Source organism: Eublepharis macularius, chromosome 10 (assembly GCF_028583425.1).
Source record: "Eublepharis macularius isolate TG4126 chromosome 10, MPM_Emac_v1.0, whole genome shotgun sequence".
NCBI classification, from domain to species: Eukaryota; Metazoa; Chordata; class Lepidosauria; order Squamata; family Eublepharidae; genus Eublepharis; species Eublepharis macularius.
Window position 1 is genome coordinate 77,183,340 of NC_072799.1, and position 17,284 is coordinate 77,200,623.

General features: G+C 44.6%; 1 protein-coding gene across 1 annotated transcript; it reads left to right on the forward strand.

Moving 5' to 3' along the window:
* Positions 1 to 8,568: 8,568 nt before the first annotated feature.
* On the forward strand, positions 8,569 to 11,606 carry HELT (helt bHLH transcription factor). Its single transcript, XM_054990686.1, has 4 exons — positions 8,569 to 8,595; positions 9,015 to 9,119; positions 9,388 to 9,484; positions 10,960 to 11,606. Exons 1-4 carry the CDS (start codon positions 8,569 to 8,571, stop codon positions 11,436 to 11,438), a joined length of 708 nt encoding a protein of 235 aa, XP_054846661.1. The 3' UTR covers positions 11,439 to 11,606.
* Positions 11,607 to 17,284: the final 5,678 nt, after the last annotated feature.

Genomic DNA, 17,284 nt, shown 5'->3' on the forward strand with positions numbered 1-17,284 from the left:
CAGGAAGATGGCTTCTTACCTCGACACGGCCAACCTGGCCACCTGGATCCATGCTATGGTAACATCAAGGCTTGACTATTGTAATGCTCTATACAGAGGTCTCCCATCTGAGTTAACTAGGAGGCTCCAGTTAGTCCAAAATGCTGCAACTCGACTGTTATCAGGAGCTCATGTCAAACAAGAGCTCATGTCAAACCACATCTCTGGGAACTGCTCTGGGAACTGCTTACCCTTAGGCCCAGTTCAAGGAGCTTTAGTGGCTGCCTCTCTGAGCCTCTCTACACGAGACATCTTACACAAGGATGGTCAAATGTAGAGAGACACAATGTTAGCCAGGAAGTAGTTTAAAAAGACAGAGCTGGCAAGATGGCTCCTCAGATGGTTTGTTAATTTCATCTTTGCCTCTGTCAATTTCACCTCTCCTTCAGGAGGTGAAGATGAAATTAACAAACCATCTGAGGAACTGTATCTGCAAGCTTTGTCTTTTAAAACTACACTTCCTGGCTAACATTGAATCTCCCTACACTTGCCTGTCCCCCTGTAAGATGTCTCATATAGAGAGACTCTCTGTTTCAGACCTGTACCATCTCTATTCAACTGAACAACAGGGCAGCCCTAAGCAGCATTGTCTACCCCTCTAAATTCTGCTCAGGGTGGCACTGTAGAATCTCACTGCAGAATCTCTGCCTCTTCACTGGCCCCAAGATCACAGAACAGCATCCTTATCGAAATCAGGTGGTGGTCTTGTTATGCACAAACTTGTGCCTTAGGTGTCCCTCTCGCCAATCACAATAAGAGACACACACACCACGGAGTCCTGTAGAATGAAGCAATATATGATTGTTTAATTTTCACAGGAGTAGGTGGTCTCCTTGTGTCCAGAGCTCATCAAAATGACAATAGAAATCCAGGCAATTAATACTTTCAGATAATCATAACAATATTACAGTATTCTAATATTTGATATCTTATTGGCTCGTAACATATCTAGGGTCAGTTCTGATTTGAAGATGCAATTCTGGGCTGGCCCCTCTATTTGGGGGAATTCCAGTCTTCACAGTTTTTTTTCCTCTGCCCTCATTTTGGAAGGACACTGTCTAACCTTTTACCTACTTTCTTCTGGGCATAATACTTTCAAGGGCGCCAATGAGTCTCAATCTGGTGGATAGGAAGGGATGTGTTCCTATTCGTGTCCTTTTCCCCAGTTTCTTATCAGCTTTAAGGAAGATAATACCACAGGTGGCCAAAACCAGCTTGCTGCGTCAAATCAGTTTTCTACAAAAGGCTCTCTGGTACTGATTTCTATTGGAATCTATAGAATAATATAACATATAAGTGCAGCCCTAAAAGTAGTATACCAGTTCTTACAGAGTTTCAAGTCTTCTTGTTTCAAGTGTCAAATTCTTACAGGTTACATTACAAGTACTACTTTGGCTCCTAAGCATAGAAAAAGTGCAAAGGATGTAATACTGAAAAAGCATAGGTTTAGTATATAAAAATAAGTATATAAAAACCCTCCAAATCTATATCCATCAGCCTAGCTTTCAAAAAGTCTGTAAGGCTTTTTTCTTCCTCACTAGTACTTGGTAAATCTGGCCGATCGCATTATTGTGCCATTAATAGCTGGTCTCTCTCCTTAGGTTCCACCACGGCAGCTTCAGACATCTGAGCAGGGCTTTCTGCAGATGCCGCCCTGCAGTTGGGATGGATCAGCCACCGCCCGTGCCCGTGCTTTCTCTAAGGCAGCCCCCACCTTGTGGAATGGCCTGCCTGAGGAGGTCAGGAAAGCCGCCGCTCTCCTGGATTTCTGCATGCTGAGCAGTGCAGTTCAAGAGGGCTTCTTGCTCAGATTGTAGGGCTGTGTCGTAAGAAACAGCTCAAAGAGATACCTTGGTAAGGGACGGGGACTGTAGACTAGGCTATTGGGTACTGTCTGCTGGTGTAGGTATGCTCCTACTGGGTAGTTTGACATTGCTAAACATGTCATGTTATTTACACTTTTTTAAAAAAAAACTTTTATGAAAATTTCTAAAATAATTATACAATCAGAAAAAAAGAAAAAAAGAAGAAATTAAGACAGACAGAAAAAAGAAAAAAGGGGGGAAAAGAAAGCTGTATAATAGGAATATATGCCAATTTCCCATTTGAAAAAATAAAAAATGAGACTTATTCTACACTAACTTTAACATTACCATTAATAAAAATCCCCCCTTTCCATCTAAAAGTTCCTTCTTACTCCCTAATCTTCAAAAGCACATGTCATTAATTCTTTTTGTTCTGTTTTGTGCAAAAAGTCAGTAAGGGGTTTCCATGCAATTAAGTATTTATCTAAAGTCTTTTCTCTAATCAAAGACGTCAGTTTAGCTCCACAGTACAGTCCATCATTTTCTCCAGCCATTCTTCTACTGTAGGTATGGTTGAAAGTTTTCCATTTTTGAGCATATAAGTCTCGCTGCTGTTGTCACGTACAGAAATAATGTGCCATATGTACTTTCCAGCTGTTTGTCCATTAAGCCTAATAAGAACATCTCTGGTTTCATTTGTATATAAGTCTTCAAAATCCTCCGAATAGTTAAACGTATTTGTTTCCGAAACTTCTTTGCTTTGTTACATGTCCACCATAAATGATAAAGTGTTATTTCATATTGTTCACATTTCCAACATGTATTTGAAATGTTTGTATACATTTTGGCTAATTCTCCAGTGACATATACCATCTATACATCATTTTATAAAAGTTTCAAGCCTGAACTTGGGGTAAATTTAAGACCCTTCAACCACATATTCTTCCACTGTTCAATTTGGATACTGTATCCAAAGTTCTTTGCCCATTTTGTCATACCTATTTTAATTTGTTCTTCTTCAGTATTCAATCTCAACAAAAGTTTATACATTTTAGCAATATCATGTTATTTACACTTCAATTCAGAAAGGTTTCATCCGTGTGTTCGGCTTTATGCTAGTTTTCAAATTTGGGCCACCATACCCTATTGTATTGCATTTTGTTTTCATGGAATGTCATAACTTTTGATGATATTGTATTTTTGCTCTGTGTATGTCCTAGCGATTGATGATACTGATGATATTGCAGTATGTACTCCCCCTTGGATCTCAGTGGGAAAGGCAGACTATAAACAACAATAATAGTATTTGATGTTTTAATTTGCTGCGTACTATGTTTTGTTATATGCCTTGTTGCTTAATTTTTATAAACCAATTTGCAACACAAAAAGTACATAGAACCAGGGGTCATTTCGTAGAAAAAGAGCTGGAGGAACTCATTAGCATAACTCATTAGCATAACTCATTAGCATATGTCACACCTCTTGACATCACCAGAAGTGTGACATTAGCATAACTGATTTGCATATGCCACACCCCCTGACTTCACCTATCCTGGCAGTTTTGGACCCAATCCTGGCCATTCAGGGCCGAAATTAGGCCCAAAATGGCAAAAAGGGGCCCCAAATGGTAAGGATTGGGCCGCTGCTGAGTGGGAGAGTGATCCACTTCCCCGTCAAATGCCTGATCCTGGCCATTTTGGGACCAATCCTGGCTGTTTTGGGCCTCATCCTGGCCATTTTGGGCTCGAATTGGGCTGTTTTGGCCCCAATCCAGGCCGAAACGGGCCCAAAATGGCCAAAAATTAGGTGGACGGGGCCACCTGACATGTGACCTTTTTGGAGAACTACTGGAACTGTGTTCCTGTGTGTTCCCCCTCAAAATGAGCCCTGCATACAACAGTATCCACTTCAACTGCAACTTCAGGATCCAATTTATGGTAATGACGTCGTTGCCACTGTCTTCAGTTCACACCCCTTGGGGTTAAGATAAAGCCAAAGGGAACTGTGGCTCGGGGCAGGGCATGCACGCAGGGGAGTCAGAACATCCCAGGATCCATTCCTGACAATTCTGCCTCAATATCAGAGAAAAGCCTTTCTCTGCTCAGAGCTGCTGCCAGTCAGTTCAAACAGTACTTAACTGGGTGGACAAAAAGGTTGCCAGCTTCCAGGAGAAAAAAAATTGTTCTGTCCCTTTGGTAGGGCTTAACTGGATGTTATTTACCAGGTTATGTTATTTGACTCCGTGACATATAAAACTTCCCCCAATTCTATGTATTATGCGTATTATGCCTCTGTTTAAAGAGACAGGACATCTCCTCCAGGCCTGTTGGTAACCTTAGTGGGCAAATCTTCCATTTTCGTATAAGACAGCTTCACATATTCAGTAGTGGTGGGATTCACAATGGAAGCAATCCTAATGACACTTTCTTGTGAGTAAGCTCCATTAAATAACATGGGTCTTACTTCTGAGTAAACATGCTTAGGAGCACTCCCAAAATAATTTCCTGGCTATAATCTGGTCAACAAAAATCTTTAGCCTTTTAAAAAATAGTTTGAAAATAAGAGCGAAATAACAAAATAGGCACTGTTTTATCATTCCATGAACTATATTAGAATAACATTGAAACAATGCAACTTCAATCATGAATCCAAAGACTCCCATATTACTTTACAAAAGTTTTAATTATTCTAATTAAATTAGAATTATTTTAAATTTTATAGGAATGTGTTGGGGGTCTGACCCTAGTGGATAAGTTTATGCTAAAACTTAAGTTTACCTAAGTCTAAGGTTGCCATCAGACAGGGGAGTCGGGGGTTCTTACCCCTTTAAAAGAAGCTTAATGTGCGGAAATGGGGAAGTGAAGCTGTTCATTGCATTGAATTAGGCACTTGGCAAGGCTAGCATTGGGTGGCTCCAGCATCAATAACTGTAACAGAGGATTGCATCATTTTGTATCCCTGGTAGCGAAGACTGATCTCTTTCCACTTTTTCTCTCCAGTGGGGACTCTGATTGGCTCGAATCATTCTCTTCTTTATTTTATCCTATGAACTAAGATAGACTGAGTGTGTGTGATGGGCCCAGCAAGCTTTCATGGCAGAGTTGAGCTTCAAACCTGGACCCCTCAGTTCCTAGTCTGAAACTCTAACCACTATGCCACACTTTCTCTCAATACTCATAGACTGAGTCAACAGGTCCATCTTGCATCGCACGATTGAAATTAACTGATAGTGTGTCTTCAGGGATCTTTCCCAACTTTAATGCTTCGGAGCATTTCAGGTAAAGGTGGACAGAGAGAGAGGTGGGGGATCTTTGATACAAAAAGCATGGATATTACTGAGGCATAAATGCTTCTCTATCGGATGAACTACACACACTCCAATGTATAGGAGACATTCACTTTACATTGAGTTTTTTGCCAATATAAAATTTATTACTACTTTTAGTTTAATTTATAGGCTGACGACAAAATTAATGACTAAATAATTCCTACACATGCCCTCTAGTATACGTACGAAAATGAAGCATATCTGGAGTGCCTATATGTGCAAGAGCAGAACCATTTTTTAATTATATGATCTTAAAGTTCCTTTGAAATTAAACACCCAAACAGAAGAACAGTTTTGTGGAACTCAAAATCTTGCTCACTACTTGTAGTTGGCCCTTTTGGATTTTTTTCCTAATGAACGACCGGTTCCATCCTAAGCAGAGTCTAAAGCTCATTGATTTTTTTTCTAACTGTAAACTATTCCTTCTCAAACGCCTACAAAATAAATTACACCCCAAAGGGTTTTTTTAAAGTGACATTCTCATTGGGAGGAAAGGGAAAGAGGGAGTGCTCGCGTCTGCTTGTGCCATAGCTGTGCACGCTCGTGCTCGGGGCGAAGAAAAGAGAGGCGTCTTGCAGAGTTCCAAGAACGCTCTTCTACCTCTGCTGGCTGGGAAACGTGTCAAGAGCTTTCCTAAGCAGCGAATAATGTATGTCTGGTGCTTCATTGTTAGTCCAAGCAGAGATGCAACGTTAGAAATCAGAAGGAAAAGCAAACATCTCCTCTTAATACGCCATAACGCTCCCAGCACCCTGGCGCCCATCAGCCCTGTCATATCCACTTTGCATGTGTCCTTTCGAGCTTTCATTGTCAGCTGAACCTGCGCCTCATCCCGCCCCGTCCTGGCCGAGGCACAGTTCTCCTGCAGGGAAAAAAGAAGCAAATAAACAAACTGAGTTGGTGTTTTTTTCAAAAAAAAAAAATAGACTTGCCTCGCAGGTACCTGCAGCTGGCGGTTAACACAGACAGTAAGAGGATCAACTCCATCTCCACTGGCTGGAGAGAAAAAAATAAAGCTTTCACATTTACTATTCACAGTTTAGTTAATTTGGATGATAACGGTTAGTTTCTAATCCCATTGTGTAAGAATGAATATACTGAAACCTACAAGCCGGCTGAAAGAGTATCTCTCGCAAGCAGGGGCAGCAGCACTCCCCGAGCGTCCCCAAGTTTTTTTGAGAACATTTTATGGGGTTGTTTAGTTACCCATCAGGTTGCAGACAAAACAGGCTGCAGACAAAACATCAGGAGGAGAGATCTCTTTTAAAAAGCCCTGCCACGAGAGAGGAATCTGCATTGCATTTCGCCACTTATTTCAATTTGTTGGAAAAAGGAACCTAAAGTAAAGTGGAGCTTAAATGGTGCCGTTTCCCACATTTAAGATAGAAGTATTAATTAAGGGAGGAGAAATTGATACATTTGAAAAGTGAAGAGGAGAGTTTACAAAAAGGTGACTTTTGAAACGGTGTTTCTGAAATGGCAAGCACGGCGGTAATATTTCTCCCCGGGAAGGCACCGTTTCCATGACGGAATGGGTACCCTGGCACGCCTCTCCAAAATCGAGGGGATGTTTTTTTTCCTCCTTTGAACGTGAAAGCCACAATCACATTCCGATTTACACTCGTTACTCCCTTAGACGACGTGTAATTTAGACTGTTTGCGGGGCGGGGAATGTCCCCATGTCACAAACCAAGGAGGTGCCAAGGGAAGTTGAAAGAGCCACCCAAATGCGCTCCGGAGCTTTGGAGAGGCTCAGGAGCCGTGGTCTCTTTTTTAAACGCGAATCCCCTCCCGTTCCTGTTTGTGTGTTTTCGATATTTTCTCCTTCAGGCCTTTGAAAGGAAAGCCAGCAACCTCCCCGAGCTGCTTTCTTCCCCCCTCAACCCCCCCGCTTGACAAATTTGTTGCCCCCCAAAAAGAGGAACCCTTTGCGCTCTCGAGGCGAGGAGCGCGGCTGCCAGAACAGAGGCCCTAGGAAAAAGAAGTTAACAATGCTGTGAAAATATGTTTGCAGAAAATAGACAATTGTTGGATTAGACGTATTCAAGTATGAAATAATGCCTTTTTGTGTAAAAACTTCAGCAATGTGCGTGTACAAAAGTTCCCTGTGGCAGTTACTTGCTCCCTTTGTGAGCGTTGCGCTTTGGCGTCTCCACTTGGCGCATTTCACTCCCAGCCCCTTTAAACGCGATTGTTTCTTTCTTTCTAATGACATTTACCGGATCAAAACATGCTGTTAATTCGATCAGAAAGCTTTGCCCTCCCTAACAATGCCACAATAATTTCTCCTGAAGTTTGTTAAATTGACCAAAATTAGGCAAATGAATAGAGAGTCTGTAGGCGGCTCTTCTCGCAGGTGACACCACATAAAGCGCTCTCAGACCAGCTGCGATCCCCTCTTTATTTTGCCCCTCTTTTCTTTGACCCGCATTATTAAAATTTAGGCCCAATGAAACCATTCACACTTTTCAATGGGACATTTTCCTATAGGATAATAGGCTACAAATTGAGCCTCTCCAAAGGGGGGGAGGAGTGAAAAATAACAACCTCCAGACACACACCCCACACAAAAAGGGCTGTCGTGTGCCAAAGGTTTGAGGGAACCTCCCTGGGTCTGCTGAGGGGAGGGGAGGCATTTAAATAGGGGGGGGGATCTCGTGCCAGCCCCAGTCCCCACACCTGCCGGGGTGTCCCCGCCACATAAAGGGGGGGGGACAAAAAAGCCTGGCTGCCATCTCTCATAAAGATGGACGTGTCACCAAGTCGTGTGAGAAAAGCCTGAGAACAAACGGGCCCACTCCGTCTCCAAGGGCTCTTCCTTGAACTGGGCGGAACAGCCTATTAAGGGCTTACTTAATTACTTTAATGACTCTGGACAGGCTTTAAAATGCAGTCAGCGCTTGGCCAGGGGAGGGGGGGGGGGAGAAGGGGGCGCCTGGGATTTGTAAACAGGCGGTCGTGCGAGAGGCCGGCCGGCGGTTCGGGCCTGAAAGGAGGGCCGCTTGCGTCTCCCAGGCGGCCGGTGCGCCACCGCGCTCGGCTCCCCACAGCTCCGCGCGGCCTGTTGCCATGCAGAGACTGTGGGGGGATCACGTGTCCTTTGAAGGGCCACGTGGAGTGACAAAGCTAACGTGTCGCCCCCCGAGACTGCCGGGGGGGGGGGTCCAAACATACAGTTTCCAAAACTGATCTTTAATGCATGCCTCTTCCCCCCCCCCCCCCAATACTGCTTTCCCTAATCCTATGGAAGCCGCCGGGCCATGAATATCCAGGCGCCCCCTCCGAAAGCGTCGCTTTATAAGCCGCCCCTGGGAAGTCAGGGCTCCGCAATCCACCTGGGCCCCGGGAGGAGGGACGTCGGGCGCCGCCTGCTTGGCCCGCCGCAGCCCCGCCGCCATGGCCTCCAAACCGAAGGAGCGGAGAGTGAGTTGGGACTCAGGCGTCGGGGCAGGCCGGGCCCTCAAAGCGGGGGCCAAAGGGAGCCCTTTCCGCCGCCGGCTTGGCGGGCCCTGTTGCCATCTCCTGAGGAGATCACGGGCCGCTGGAACCGACGGCTCTGCAGAGAGCCCAGGCGCCGGGGCGGCGTTTTTGCTCCCGGTGTGTGGCTGGGGAGGGAGGGAGGGAGTTGGGTTTGGGAACTGACTTTTGAAAGAAGAGGCCGGTGGAGAACCGGCCCTGGGGGTGTTGCCGAAAGGCAGCAGGCCAAACGCCCGGGAAAGGGCTTTTCCGGCGAGCTGGCCGGCAAACTGGGGCCCTGCGCCTGCCTGCGTTTTGGCGCCCTCTTGCCTTCCGCCCGCCACCCCCTGCGCGTCTGTACTGAATGCCCCTGACGTGTTTTGCAGCGGGTCCCCGTGTCCCACAAAGTGATCGAAAAAAGGAGGCGGGATCGGATCAACCGATGTCTCAATGAGCTTGGGAAGACCGTGCCGATGGCTTTGGCGAAACAGGTACGGGGATCCCGCCTGCTTTGGTCGTCTCCGCTCATGCGAAGGGCGACTCTTAAGGCGGGTGGCCTTTGCGGGTAGCCGCCGGGCCTCTTTTCGCTGCGGGGAGCGGGGAATGTTGCGATTCTGAGCGCAGGAGGGATCGGCATCATCTCAGCAATAGCCCTTGAGGCATACAGCGATTGGTTCCCCCTTGCGCTGCCTTCCTCACTGGCTCCATCGCCCTCCAGCTTGCAAGAAAAAGATGACCGAAAATGTGTTTTTTTTCCAGAGTTCGGGCAAGTTAGAGAAAGCGGAGATCCTCGAGATGACCGTCCAGTACCTGCGAGCGCTTCATTCTGCCGATTTCCCTCGCGGGAGAGAAAAGGGTAAGCGCGCTGCTGGGCGGCGGGCCATTTCCAGCGCTGGGCACGCAGAGGCAGAGAGCGCGCTGTCGCTCTGGCGGAGGTGCGTGGAAGGAACGGCCATCTCTGGCTAGAGAGGAAATGGGCATCTCTGGCTACCTGGGCGTGTGGGCATGTCACGTTTGCAGGGTCAGCATAGCGAGCCTCGTGTGTAACCTCTCTGATCAGCCGGGAAGTCATTGCAACCCAATCACATCGCGGATGGGAAAATGAGCTGGAGATACTGGGTATCTCCGCGGCTCGTTTTCCCATCTGCGGTGTGATTCCCTCTCAAAACAATGCAGGGATGTTGCATTTAAATTAACCATTCACTTTGAAACAATGGGGAGATAAATTCAGGGTCTGGTCAACTGATAGCCGTGTTTGTAGCAGTAGAAAAGAGGATGAATCTAGTAGAACCTATAAGACTAACAATTTGTGGTCCAGGAGCTTTCCCGAGTCACAGCTCACTTCTTCAGATACAATTAGAATGAGTAGAATGGCTGCATTCTACTGGTCAATGGATATTAGCCATAACAAGATGAAAGAAATTTCCCGGGGTAGAAGCTGTGCTCTCTTGCCTAATGAATCTAGGGAACAAACTGCAAGAGATTGTGTCTCCAGTAGGGGCCAGCTCAGTTGAACTAAATGGACTTGGTTTTGTTCCAGCAAGGCTTATGAAGTAAAGTGCTGGATGCTGTAGTCAAGCAATTGTGGCACTGGAACCCACTTCATCAGGTGCATCATCTGGGCAAGAGGCATAGTCAAAGGACACACACAGCATTATCAGAAACTTCTATTGTATTCAATCTGAATTTACTTGGGACTCTAGGCTCCTTTCCTCCAACAGGTATTAACTAGAAAGATCACATTGCAGAGGGGGAGCTGTGTTCCTTTGTTGCCACAACAAGACAAAAAAAGTCTTGTGGTTCCTTTAACAGATGGGCAGTGTGAACCTGAACAGGTCCACTCAGATTCCTACTCCAGTCTATTCAATGAGGCTTACTCCCAGGATACATTTTGTAGGATTGCACTGTAATTACATCATTCGAACAGTGACTGCTGCTGTGAATGGCTTGCTCTGTCCTTAGCCTGGATACATTTGGGATCTGTGTAGAAAGGTTGCATACCCTTGCATTTCATGTCATGGTGATCTTACCATTTATATTTTTTTCTCTGAATCAATAGATATGTAAGTTTTCCAACCAAGGATGGCATTTCTTACATCTGATTAAATGCATTCTAGTCCAGAAAAGCTTAAGCCACAATGAATATGTTAAGCTTTATGGTATCAAAAAAACTGGGTTTTTTTTGTTTGTTTTACCAGACTAACAAAATTACCTCTCCATAGTAAATAATTTCCCTTTCAGTTAAGTGCTACTTACATCCCCTCTTTTGGCTAAAAGTAGATGGGTCTTACCAACTGAGAGATTATTGACTTTCTTTTTTTCTTTCTTTAGAGCTACTAGCTGAATTTGCTAACTACTTTCACTATGGCTACCATGAGTGTATGAAGAACCTTGTTCACTACCTGACCACAGTTGAACGAATGGAGACCAAAGATACCAAGTACGCACGGATCCTGGCTTTCTTGCAGTCCAAAGCTCGTCTTGTTGCTGAACCCGTCTTTACTTCCCTGGGATCTTTCCCAGAGCCAGACTTTTCCTACCCGCTTCCACCAGCGCCAGACTGCCCCAGTGACTCTGTTTTCCAGCAGGGCTCTGGACATGGGCCCTTCTCCTGGCACAGCTCTGCCAGGAGCCCCCCTCTTCCTTACATCCCCAGTACTGGTGCTATACCCCTTGCTAACCCTGGACAGCAGCGTAACTCTTTCTTGTCATCAGTGCAAGGTCTGGACCGCCACTATCTCAACCTGATCGGCCATTCCCACCCTAATGCATTCACCCTGCCAGGCAGTCAGCATCCATCTGTGCTATAGCATGTATCTGGGATTGCCCGCTCATTATCCAAAGAGGGTCTCTGTGCCTTTAATAGCTGCACAGAGAAGAAGATGGTATTTGCCTTACTAACGCTGCAGTGACAAAATAAGCCATACCACCAAACATCTTCCGGCCATGTAAATCTTAAAGACAAAGATGATCTAATAAAGTCAGGCAGTGCTAACCACACTGGTACTTTGCATATTTATATGACCTCAAGAGAATAAATTAGCTTGAACCTCAGAATCCTGTCAACGAATGTTAGTAGATATGAAAGTAATGGTGGAAAAAGTGGAGTGAAATAAAGATGAACCACTGGTAAAGGATCACATTGTGGCCAGACTGAGATAAGTTTGCCATTTATATTTATTTAGTGTCCTTCTGTCTTGTTCTTCTAGATGTTTGCTTTTGTGTTGGCACAAGTAAGATAAAATGGGCACATCTTGTTTGTTTTCTGTAAGACATTAGCTAAGAACTAATTGGGCATATGTTATGAGTATGTCCAATTACTGTGCCATTTTGGTTAGAAATTAAAAGACAAATTAATTTCACAGCAGAATGTTTACTGGGATTTAATCCACTTACTTCATTCCCACTTCCTGGAACCTCTCAGAAAGACAAAGGCTCAAGATCTTATGAATATTGGCAGTAGCTAAACAAATAAAACTTATACCACACATTGAACTAGGGAGCAAAGCCATGTTAGACCTTCCAGTTAGATTTAATAGACTAGGGGAAAAAACCATGAAATACCTTGACTGTTGTTCTAAATATGTGGATTTATTTGGATATTAAATTGCTTGTGTAAAAGCATTTTAAAAGGAAACAAAAATACTAACGAAAATGGAAACTGTGGTAAAGGGATACCATCTCTGTGTGTCAAACTGGTTGAGGCTGAAGTCTTGCTCCATTAGCAGCCATAGGGGTTTTGCTACTGACTTAAGATAAGTCCTATTGTACCTCAAGGTTTTAAGCACAGCAAAATGTGCTCTTTGGTGTAAGAGGTACAGCCCCACACAGCTGCATCTGTTAGATACCTTTTGTCATTGCAAACTGGGCCTGAGACCTCCATGCATCCTTGGGAGGAAATGGAAAGATAATTAATCTGAAGAGACTCTCTACATGAGATGCCTCAGGGTGTGTTCAAGTGTAGGAAGATGCAATGTTAGCCAGGAAGTGTAGTTTAAAAAGACATAGCTGGTGGAGATTGCTCCCCAGAGGGTTTGTTAATTTCATCTTCACCTCGGGACGGCTCTGTCAATTTCACCTCTCCAGTCTAAAACTGTGTGGGATCGCAACCAGAGGGCAGTGACCAGTGAGGAATGGAAATAGGCTGGAGCTGCCTTCCACAGCCCGGCTTGGACCCAGAGAGGTTATAAAGAGCTGAAGTTTCCCTTCTGGCATTTCACAGCCCCTTCACACAGCTCCACCAGCTCTGTCTTTTTAAACTACCCTTCCCGGCTACCATTGCATCTCCTGACACAGAATCTTCACGTCAGATGTATTGAGTAGAGAGAGACTTTGTTTTGGGACCAATTTTGCAACTGGCTTGTCAAGAATGTGGGTTGAATGGATCATTACCAAGCTCAGCATGTGGTTTTACTATAACCAGATCAGACACTTGTTGACCCACACACAGTCCAACACATGCGTGCTTGGGACTGCGGATCAGCTCATGCTCTGGCCCTGTGAAGGCAGCATTTATATCAAGCAAACCAAAGCATTAATGAAAGAGGAGAACGTGCCGCTGTTGTGTTAGGCATGACTGCAGGAACTGGGGAAAGGGAAACCACCTCTGTTCAAATCACAGCTGCTGCCAGTTCATTCCCCATATGGTGGTGCCATTTCATACAAATAGGACCCAAGTGATCCAATCTGAAACGTGAGTGAGCTAATAGTTTGGCATTCCTGACATTGTAAGACACTTCCATGTTGGAGGTGGGCAGGGCTTTTTTTCTGGGAAAAGAGGTGGTGGAACTCAGGACCACACAATGACGTCACTTTGGGTCAGCTGGAACAAGGGGGGAGTTTTTAAAAGTTTAAATCACCCTTGGCGAAAATGGTCACATGGCCAGTGGCCCCGCCCCCTGATCTCCAGTCAGAGGGGAGTTTAGATTGCCCTCCGCGCCGCTCCAGCTCCAGCTTCAAACTCCCCTCTGTCTGGAGATCAGGGGGCGGGGCCACCAGCCATGTGACCATTTTCAAGAGGTGCCAGAACTCCTTTCCCCTGCATTCCAGCTGAAAAAAAGCCCTGGAGGTGGGGTATAAATAAATAAATGCAGGAAGGAGAAATTATCCCCATTCTAGAAACAATTAAAATTCTCCTCTGGTCTCTGAACTGGGAATCTGATGAGATTATATCCATAAAAGACAAGAAATCATCTAAAAAACAACTTAGAGACTTCCATGTTATAAAACTCTGGATATGTATGGAGCAGGTTCTGTCATTCTCCATCTGTATAAAACAGTTATTTTTCAGACTGCAATCAATTCTCATTTGCATGTATCAACAGGTTTTTTTAGCTGCTCTAGAAAGTAATTAAAAGAGCATTGTGTTTCAATTTCAGCATTTAAATAAATGTATTGATTTAACCACTTTTAACCGAACAAAATTTGGTGGACATTTGTTAAATTAGCAAATAAAAATGATCAAAACTTTACACAAACAAGATGAATTATAGTTCAGTTATGAAATGTTTTGAAAAATAATGTTTTTGTCAAGGAATATAATGATGCTCTGATGTAGTTTCTTTCCCCTGTTATTCTTGATAATTCTAGTTTAGTTCAGGTTGTCCTTATCTATGAAGGGCTTTTGAGTAACTTCCTCACCTGTACAACCAAAATAATATTTTTCTACCTTTGTGTAAATTAGTATTTACATTGTTTGGTATAGTTTGGACTTCTGGATCTATTAAGGCAAATTATTCCATTTCATTCTGCACGTTTTAAGGAGATCTGAGTTGGATTGTTTACTGAGGTCATGGAATAGGCTGACCCACAATTTGTGAGGCATTCGCCCCATTATCCCAAGACAGACAAAAAGATCTTCATTACAATGAGTATAAAGCGTAGTGATTTCTTCTTTTTAAACTGTAAACACAGAAAAACCTGGTGCAGCAGATTGACTTAGGAGAGGTCATATTGCTGGACAATTTGAGGACAGAGAGGAAATAACAGCCTGTATTGTCAAGACACACTTGAGACTCTAAATCCAAAAGAAGGCAGTAAGAAAATAGCTCTGATTGAATGTCTGCAGGATAAAATATATGCAACCGCAGGAGAATGGCTGGTGTCTATTATAGGGAACTATGTCTTACATTCATTTTCATCACCCCTTGAGGTGGAATATGAAGAAAAAGCCTTTGACTATTTTTCTCTCTCCCGGCGCAAAGCCACGCAGAATATCCTTCGGCACTGAAGCATTACAGATATAGTGTTACCCTGGAAATATAAATTATTATTAATTTATTCAACATTTTGTCCACTGTTAACCAAATTAGACCAAACCCGCCCCCTCTTCTCCACTTTCCTTTGCTAAGCAGATATTCTCTGTGGGATTAGCACAAGGCCACCATAGTCAAAACTCAGGTCATTTACATATAATTTTGCAAACTTCCAGTGGGCCATGACAGTCTTTGTGGCTCAAATGTTTCTATTCTTGATTTTTTTAATTCTCATTTTCATTTCACTGAGGAGATAAACCCTGCTTTAGTGTTACAATGACTTTGGGATAAAAGTATTGGCCCCTTGTGCCCCCCCATCTTCCTATGATGCTCCAAGTTTCCAGCTCTGTACTACAGAGCCCACCCCCTCCCATATCTATCATCTCTAGTAAGGGCTGAGAGTCAAATATGAGGTACTTTTTGTTTCTTTCTCATTAGACGAATGATAGTTATTTAGACTGGAGAAGGAATACGTTCTGAGGCAGATTTAGAGTTCAATGTGTCTCCCTCCATCCTTCCACAATGCTTCAATTCATGCCGCCTTCTCCTCTCATGCGCTCTCTTTTTAAGTAAGTTGTATAGTGCTGGTTTCCAAGAGCCCCCAACAAAACAGAGAGAAAACTTCCCAGTGGTTCGGGCCTGGAGGTGATCCATTGTATTGTTTCTGAAAAGGACAATCTCTTGTTTCTTGGGCTTCATCCTTGAGTGGGCAAGAATAAAAATAATCATCCCCATGAAATCAAAGGTTCTCTCACACATGGGAATGAGGAACAAAGCTGTTCACGAGCACCAGGCCTCGGCCTCCTTGAATCTGCCTCGTCTGCCGAAGGAGCCTTGCCATTCGCATGGGTCCACCCAGTGCCCAGCAGCCTTCTTAATACAGAGGTCACTTGTGCTTTCAAGCGTTATTGAACAAACAAATCCTCATGTTCCCCTCACAGTTGTGGGCTCACCAGCATTGGACTGACCCTTAAGCATACAACAGAGTAAGGTGAGAAAGAGAGAGAGAGACCGGTCAAGAGCTGATGAGAAGGTGGCAGTTGAGACAGGGTTCAAAGGCACTCATGAATAAATAAAAAAGCCAAATGGTTCCTCACAGGAGAACCACCTGGCAGAACAGAAGGCAAGAGGGGAGCAATAGCCAAAGACAGAACAGGGGGACATAAGGGCAAAAAGGACGAGTTGCTGCTTGCTTTGAAAATCATCAGCCATTTCTGGATTAGGACTTCTCGCACTTGCTCCCCTGAAAGATATAATAATACGTAGTATTTATCTAACAATTGTCACGTTCTTCACATATATTTCACATACACTTACAGTTATACTTTCAACACCTGCACAAAGTAAGCCATTGTTGTTATCTCTTTACAAGAATTATTGATTGATTTGATTTGATTTGATTTCTAGTCTGCTATCCCCGCAAGCTGGACTCAGGCTTTCTATTGACTTCGTAGCTGGCTTGAACCAGTCCCTTCTCAGATTACAGTTTATTTGCTTACACACCATGCTAAACAGATCTGCAAGGAAAGCAAGTCCACATTCGACTATGGCCACACTTGGGACTGGTTCACACATACAACAATATTGCTTGTTTTTATCAATTCAACCCTGCACGCATAGCATACGAAAGTATGGTCAACACATGTACTACAAGGAAAGGGATTGCACCCGCTGGCTTCATACACATGAACGCACATGGACACATGAATAACGGTGGTGGAGGAGAGTGCCCTCAAGTCATAGCTGACTTATGGCAACCCCTGGCAGGGTGTTCACGGCAAGAGACTAACAGAAGTGGTTTGGCAGTGCCTGCCTCCACAACCCCGGTCTTCATTGGAGGTCTCCCATCCAATTACTAACCAAGGCTGACCCTGCTTAGCTTCTGAGATCTGACGAGATCAGGCTCAGCTGGGCTATCCAGGTCAGGGCATACTTAATAATACCATTAGTCAGGGCTTTTTTTCTGGGAAAAGAGGAGGTGGAACTCAGTGGGTTGCCCTCGGAGAAAATGGTCACATGGCTGGTGCCCCCGCCCCTGATCTCCAGACAGAGGGGAGTTGAGATTGCCCTCCGCGCCGCTCAGCAACGCGGAGAGCAATCTAAACTCCCCTCTGTCTGGAAATCAGGGGTGGGGGCACCAGCCATGTGACCATTTTCAAGAGGTCCCGGAACTCTGTTCCACTGCGTTCCTGCTGAAAAAAGCCCTGCCCTTTTCAATCTGCATTCCGAGGCTCTTGTATGCAACTGTTTTGTCTGTCTGAGTGTGATATTCTTCCTTCTTAATAAAAGCTACCTTTATTTTTCGAAAAAGCACCCGTCTTCTTGATGGCATCCTCATGAGAAGGACCCCGTAAAAGTTGGCAGAGGATCCCTACCTCTTGCTAAACTTGCTCTTTGCTTTG